This window comes from Apis dorsata, unplaced genomic scaffold, assembly GCF_000469605.1.
Source record: "Apis dorsata unplaced genomic scaffold, Apis dorsata 1.3 scaffold_185, whole genome shotgun sequence".
NCBI lineage: Eukaryota > Metazoa > Arthropoda > Insecta > Hymenoptera > Apidae > Apis > Apis dorsata.
The window spans coordinates 113582-121241 of record NW_006263470.1 but is presented as its reverse complement, the minus strand read 5'-3'; the positions used below and the strand labels follow the sequence as shown (position 1 = coordinate 121241).

At 38.9% G+C, this 7660-nt stretch overlaps 2 protein-coding genes across 2 annotated transcripts in view; both read right to left on the bottom strand.

Moving 5' to 3' along the window:
- LOC102680117 (mitogen-activated protein kinase kinase kinase 1a-like) overlaps positions 1-7660 on the bottom strand; it is a 175217-nt gene that overhangs the window by 104201 nt on the left and 63356 nt on the right. The window lies entirely within an intron of this gene.
- Positions 4834-6066, bottom strand: LOC116185450. Its single transcript, XM_031509836.1, has 2 exons — positions 5535-6066; positions 4834-5013 (listed from the first exon to the last, which is right to left on the bottom strand). Exons 1-2 carry the CDS (start codon positions 5964-5966, stop codon positions 4957-4959), a joined length of 489 nt encoding a protein of 162 aa, XP_031365696.1. The 5' UTR covers positions 5967-6066; the 3' UTR covers positions 4834-4956.

Here is a 7660-nt window from a genome sequence, read left to right as displayed (position 1 = left end):
AGAGAGAGAAAGAAAGAGAGAGAGAGAGAGAGAGAGAGAGAGATCGTATATCGTAGCTGCATCGTTGGAGAATAGTTAATAAGAATAAGAGTGAGTAACGTTTCTCGTAAAGCAGCGTGTGGATCCCCTTGCATAACGCAATCGAGGATAAATGCATGTACAGGGTGTGTCGGCGCGAGTCCATTGCGAATTCTACGGCCGGTTGCGTGGCGAGGATCGTGTGAGATTTCTAATTTCCGTTGATTCCGTGAATCGATCAACGTTGGAAAGAAACCGAGAGATGGATCGATTCGATAATCGAGTTTATGCGACGTTGATCGAAGGTGAACCATTGAATTGAACATTAGTTTGAATGAACGTATTAGTTTGATGTAACATAGAGGAAATATCGTTGCGATTATGGCAGCAGTAGAGGTGTAAGTAAAGATGTTGCGAGGATATTTTATGTTTGAGGCGAATCGTATGGTTGACGTGGTCATTTGTTGCTTGTTTTATGGTTAACGTTTTATAGTTATTGGTTACGTAAATATCAATTTTATGACATTCGGAATGTTTTATTTACATGTACTCGTGTATAGTCGTGATTGATCTGTAAAACGGGGATCCGCTTATATATTTTTCGATCGATAATGTTATTATCCAATATTTTTTTATATTTTCTATTTATATTTTACAGAGCATTGATAATAAAACTTTTTTTCTTAAAAATTAGAAATAAAATATAGCGTTCGATGGTCAGTCGATAATAATAAATAATAAGCTCCGTTTCTCGCTCGATCTTTCCCACCCATAAATATTCCAATAATATTTCACACGGCGTGAATTCGATCCTTACGAACAATATTCCACTCCTTTCGCAATCTTCTCCACCGCGGAAACGCATTCTGGGAAAAAGCGAATCTTTATCCTTTATCCTTCCTTTATTAATTCGCAGAATCGTAAAATCAAATCATTTTAACTGTTTGTTAATTGCAACAAAAGAAAAATATCGGAAATCTTCTATCGACGAAACGAAAAAAAAAAGAAAGAATCCACGATTAATTGAAGAATCGTGCGTAATCGATCTCCTCTATGAAAAACGATCTTCTAACCCGCTGCAACAACACGATCTTCGCCGTTAACCACATTTCATCTTCGTCCACCGAGGACACGGAAGGTAGGCGTGAAACTTTAATAAACAAGTTGCTTCTCGCGCGTACATCAACTTTTCCATTAACGTTTCGACGAACGGTTGTCCCCCTCCTTTCTACACCCACGCGTGCCTTTCTCTCTCCCTCTATCTCTCCGCGGACAAGAGCATAAAAATTAATGATGTAACGTTACACGCGAGTAAAGCAGCATCGATGCCCTAGAATCCTCTCGAGAGTCGGTGATTTACGGAATCCCGTTCGCGCATCACGTTCCGCGGTTACAAAATGTGCCCGATCGAAACGCCAACTCGTGTTGCTTAAAATGTACCGTCTAAATTCTATGGGAATGGATTTTAACGGGTGGAAGAAACGTTTGGAAAGGGTTGATTCCGTTTGGATATGCGATTTATTGGCAATCTCGAGATTCTCCTCTTCCTCGAATCGAGATTATTATATTCCTTCGAAATGTCTCTTGCAATTTGTGAAAATTGGAAAGGATATAGAGAGGAAACGTGTGTGTAGACGCTGAATTAAGAAAGTATCGAAGTATCGTTCGATACTTGGAAGATATTTAAAAAAAGAAAACTTGGAAGATTTCTGACGTTCGGAAAGGGTTGATTCCGTTTTGATATGCGATTTATTGGCAATCTCGAGATTCTCCTCTTCCTCGAATCGAGATTATTATATTCCTTCGAAATGTCTCTTGCAATTTGTGAAAATTGGAAAGGATATAGAGAGGAAACGTGTGTGTAGACGCTGAATTAAGAAAGTATCGAAGTATCGTTCGATACTTGGAAGATATTTAAAAAAAGAAAACTTGGAAGATTTCTGACGTTCGGAAAGGGTTGATTCCGTTTTGATATGCGATTTATTGGCAATCTCGAGATTCTCCTCTTCCTCGAATCGAGATTATTATATTCCTTCGAAATGTCTCTTGCAATTTGTGAAAATTGGAAAGGATATAGAGAGGAAACGTGTGTGTAGACGCTGAATTAAGAAAGTATCGAAGTATCGTTCGATACTTGGAAGATATTTAAAAAAAGAAAACTTGGAAGATTTCTGACGTTCGGAAAGGGTTGATTCCGTTTTGATATGCGATTTATTGGCAATCTCGAGATTCTCCTCTTCCTCGAATCGAGATTATTATATTCCTTCGAAATGTCTCTTGCAATTTGTGAAAATTGGAAAGGATATAGAGAGGAAACGTGTGTGTAGACGCTGAATTAAGAAAGTATCGAAGTATCGTTCGATACTTGGAAGATATTTAAAAAAAGAAAACTTGAAAGATTTCTAACGTTCGATTAAATATGTTGTTTATTACGGCCACTCGTGTGTAACGCGTGTGACGATACTCGTACAAGGAATACGAATGTGCCTATTGTCTTTCACAAACTGTCTGGAGGGTATCGCGATTTTTCCAGAAAATGTCGCAATAAAACAATAATGGAAACATGAATACAAGTGGACAAAGTGAAAGTTATGCGTTACGTATTAAAAAAAAAAAAAAAAAACTTATGCGTGTTATTATATTAAAATCATCCCGTACGTATTATCCCGTTTAATGGCCACGACGGGAATTAAAAAAAAAAAATGTTCGAATTGTTCGCATGATCCATGGAAAGTTTGGGTCCGAGATAAAAAATTGTCGTATTTTTAAAGTTAATAAATTCAACGATAATAAATTCTACGATAACTTTTTACCATTGTTTTTAACACGTACCGAGCGGGCACCGACTTATTCATGTGCTAATACGAACGCCAATAACGGACACACCGGTCGCAACAAAGAAAGTCGACCTTGCAGATGGCTCTATAAGGCTCGAAAAAAGCCCAACGCACGCCTCTCGAAGGTGCAATTTATGACTTCGTCATTAAAATGTATAAAGGTTCTGCTTATCACGTCCCAGCGTCGTATACTATACGACTATTACGACTCGGTATACCAACCATTTACACCATCGAAACCGCACACCATCTTCGAACGAGACATTGGCAACGAAATTCAATTCTCTCGAAAAGCACAAACCGAGATTGTACGATCGTCTAAAAAATTGATCGAATCTTTTAATCTTTCTACCCTATCTATCGATTTCACGTCCTGATTAAACCACCGATCCGATCAATAATCGAAATCTTTTCGTCGAAGAAAAATTAAATTAAAATTGCGAGATCGATTTTCCAAGTTGCGTAGAAGGAAGAAGGAAAGAAGAAACGGATCCAAGGAAAACGATTTCAATTTATAATCACGAGGATTGGCAAAGTTTTCTAACTCGTTTCAAAACTCATCGAACCACGGCCTTCGAGGATTATCGCTAACGATTCCTGCCATCGTCTCTGTGCGAGGAGCCGTGCGATGGGTGTGTACGAGATCCATTTTCGGACGGAGGAAAAAATGACGAGAATGTCGTCACTCGATGCCACCCCACAGTCTCGTACCCGACTTTATACGGTCTTGGAGAATTCTTACGATCGTAAGAGAGTAAATCTGTGGCCTCGTTCGTCGAGAGGAACGCCATACGTATCCCATACGTGTAGGCATGCGACCAGTTTGGAAACGACACAATTATCGCCACCGATATCCGATCACGCCGTGGATCTATCGGGGAAATCGGTTCGACGATTAACACGATTCAACGTTTCGATATCGATTGTTAATACTTTCTCTTGTCGTCGCATCGTATCTAAATGCGTTTAAATACGAAAACTTTTCGCGGAAAGACGAAGTTTAAGGAAGAGAGATAAGGAAGAAATATATTTCTTTCGTTTCAAAGGATAATTGGTTTACAAAAAATTTGTAACGAGTTACGTTTATTTTATAAGGTTTACGAATCCGAACATGTCTCTCGAATCCCACGAATCTCGAATTTATTTACGGATTCCCTAGAAATCCGTAAATAAGACACAGTTAACGATCTTCGATATCAGATTCTACAAATCACCTGTGTCACGTTCTCCGCAGAATTTCTTCCAACCATCTCTAAACTCCTACCATGTCTTATCAATTAAAAACTATCTACGCCGAATAGAATTTTGCAATAACTTCCTAATTTACACCTGTACCCAAACGTGTCCACAAACAATTACAAGACTTCCAATTCTCTACATCCACACCTACCGAAAACATATCTACATCGAATTTTACATTTCTAATTCCTAATCCCTATTTAATCCACACGAATTTTACGATATTCTCCATTTCGAAACTTATCCGCGTTAAATTTTACAACATTCCCAATTTACGCTCCATTATCCCAGAACAATACCTGTCGCAATCGACACACGTACAATCCCCATCGCACGTACCCACAAGGTTCGAGTCCATAAACGTCTTCTCATCATAATCAAGGGCTTCCTTCTCGCAATGTCGCAACGGTAGCCCCATAAGTTTCACACGTGATAATTGTCCACGTGTCGAAATCGGACAACGAGCATGTCGCTACAAGGTCGAGTCGAATATTGCAAAAACCGACGTAACTGCATTCTTGGCCCTTTCGAGCAATTACGAACTTACGAGTCCATTTTCGAAAAATATTCGAAATTGGAGCAAATGGTAGATCCATTACGCGATCATTAACGCGTAATTAACGGATGTGTGCTAGGAATAATCGATGCCACACGCATGGCGTCGTGGAAATAATCCGTGTCGCCCTCTGCTCGACTCGCCGCCATTTGCAATCTCTCGACGATCTTGGTGAATTTATGCGAATGGTTTTGGAATTTTTTATTTTTAAATATGGTTAATCGGAGAAACGGGAGGATAGGTAAGGATGATTGGAAATATTTTCACCTGGAATGTCGCGTACGCTCCTTGATAATGCGCAGTTGATTACCGTCGCATCAAAGGGAAATCCATGCAATGAGGAAATACCATGGTCGCTCTTACCTGGAACAGAAAATATTTTCCCCCGTTGTTAGTTAGCAAGTTGGAAAGTCTCGTTACAGTGATTTTTTTTTTCTACTTTCATGCGTGTTGTTCACTCGTTTGTTGCGTAAGAGATCATTGTTCTTTATTTATGAAATAAAATAAAGGATTCGATAGTTTCAGCGAGAAAGTACTTTCGCGATATCCCACAACACAACGTGCAAAATTTAACTCGCGGAATACAAGTCTACGCCTCTTCTATTTCGAAACGATAATTTTAATAACACCTCGAACGGAAACCTTGAAAAACGAGGAGTCAATGTCGCATTTCGAAGCGCGCACGAAATCTAACGCGCACGAAAAAACTCAGAAAACAAACATGACGACGTGGGATCCTGTCCTTACACCTCTTCTCTCTTTCTCTCTATTTCTTACGCAATCTCAACGCACGTAGGAGAAGAAGAAGAAGAAGAAAGAAAAGTGTCTCTGTTATACGAAACACAGTCGATCACCGTGGGACTTTGTGTGTAAAACGTCCATACCTGGACGTGTACTCGTGGAACGGCACTTCTCAGGGGGTCGTTTCCTCGATACTCGGCCAATGTTCGTTGTAATCCGATTTTTCCACTTCTCTCTTCGCCGAGTTGTTTGATCGGTCTCGAAACGAGTCGAGGGTATCGAGTTTCGTTGTGTACGATGCCAAGGTACACAGAAAGCCAGAGACAAGAGCGGCGATGGTGCAGCAACGTACACGGCAACGTTTCTGCTCGCGAGTAATGCGACTGGCCGCCATTAAAACGAGATATACGATTCTGGATGGAGCGGATTTCGTAGGTTAATTCGATGGTGACGACGCAATTTGAGGAACTGACTCGACTCGTACGACCGTCCCTTGTGTTTCGTCGGCTCGGTCGAAAGGTAAACATCGGAGAAGTCGTGCGTCTTCGGACAAATTCGTTCGTCGTCGAATACATAACGTATATTATACTTCAACACGGCTCGTTATTTATTGGTGAATAATCAACAACCGTGTTTTGAGATATTATTTCTTTTAAGAGGGGACAGATTTTGACGAACGGATATTTCTTAGAAGAATTGAAGAAAATTTTGATATTAAATGGAAAGTGAATATTGAGAATGAATGTATAAATTTATGAGATACGTTAAAATAAGAATCTTCTATATAAAGCTATGTAACGATTATGTTAAAATAATTTTTCCTTTTCTTTTTTATTTAAATAAATTTAAAAATGTTGGTAAAGTTTTAACGATAGAGATTTTAAGAAACTACACGAATAATTTTTTTCTCCAGAGAAAATAAAGAAGTGATTGGTTTCTGGGACTCGTGTAACGTATGATAATGCAACGCGTTAACGATAACATCGTAAGAAAGGGCTGGTTTCATAGTATATTTCGCGGAGACGTCAAACCTGTCTGCAGGGGTGTGTATTGTAATACGCCCCTTCCTCGTGGCTTATATAGGTTTACGCGTGTATAACCAGCGCACAATCGCCATATCTCACAGAACGAAATCTCTTGCACAGCCTGAGATATTATGGTTATAAAAGTATTTATACTTATTACTGACGGTGTGCGATATAGGCACGCTATAGGAATAGAGGGATGCAAGGTAAAGGTGTTGTTGATGGGGCATTCATGCGCTCGAATAAGGTATTTATGAATGCCATTGAAATATGAAACGGAAAGGGTCCTGCATTATTATATTTTGAACTTGGAGGAAGAAAATTACAAGAATCTGAGAATATCATTTGACGTTATAGAGTTGTTGAATTTCGTAAAAGTATTAACGTTTAACTTGTGGAAATAATTCGACCAATGTGGGGAAAAAGTAGAAGAAGGAAAGGAAAGGAAAAGAAAAAAAAAAAAAAAGATGGAAAATACCTGCTGCAAAAGAAGACAGGTTAATCGTTCTTCATAAAGCTATAAAGTTGGCAAAAATTATTACTTCGTAACATCATATAGCATTTCTAACATTACCTCGATCACCGACTCGGATATTTAACTACTACTTCCACGTTAAATTCTTGCATGCTGCTACACCATGCGCGCACCAAGCTCATTCTTCTCCGGCTCATAAACAATTCAATCATATCTGCACGTGTACACGAGCCTGTGCATTCGATTGTTCCTTTCTCATGACTTTTAGTGCCCCTTTGGATCGCGTATATACCGGACAATATTGAATGGCAGATACAAGTTTCGTTACTTAACCAATATTCCTTCTGGGGAAGGAATGAAAAATACATTCGAATTGAATAAGCTCTTAATACCTCGTAAAAAAAGGATAACCCGAGTCATAACGCGCTTTAATAGTTGCGTAAAACGCATCGTGGATTTACGATTCGTTTTGTTCCGCGAGAAATGAAACTTTTCATGGAAATATCGCGTTAAAATTCTCGATGATAGGAAGGAATGTTCGCACGTTTCACGGTGTTCCATTACTGCCCGATCCGACAATCTTTTTACCTAGACCTCTATAAAATTATATATGAGTATCATTATGTGGATATTGTAATTTCCATTCAATTTTTGCAATGCAATTTATTGATCGATTCGCAGGTGTTATTCGTTCGATTAAAGAGATCCTTGAATTTTTAAATTTTCGTATTGTTGCATATCTTTAAATAATTTCATTCGATCGCGATAA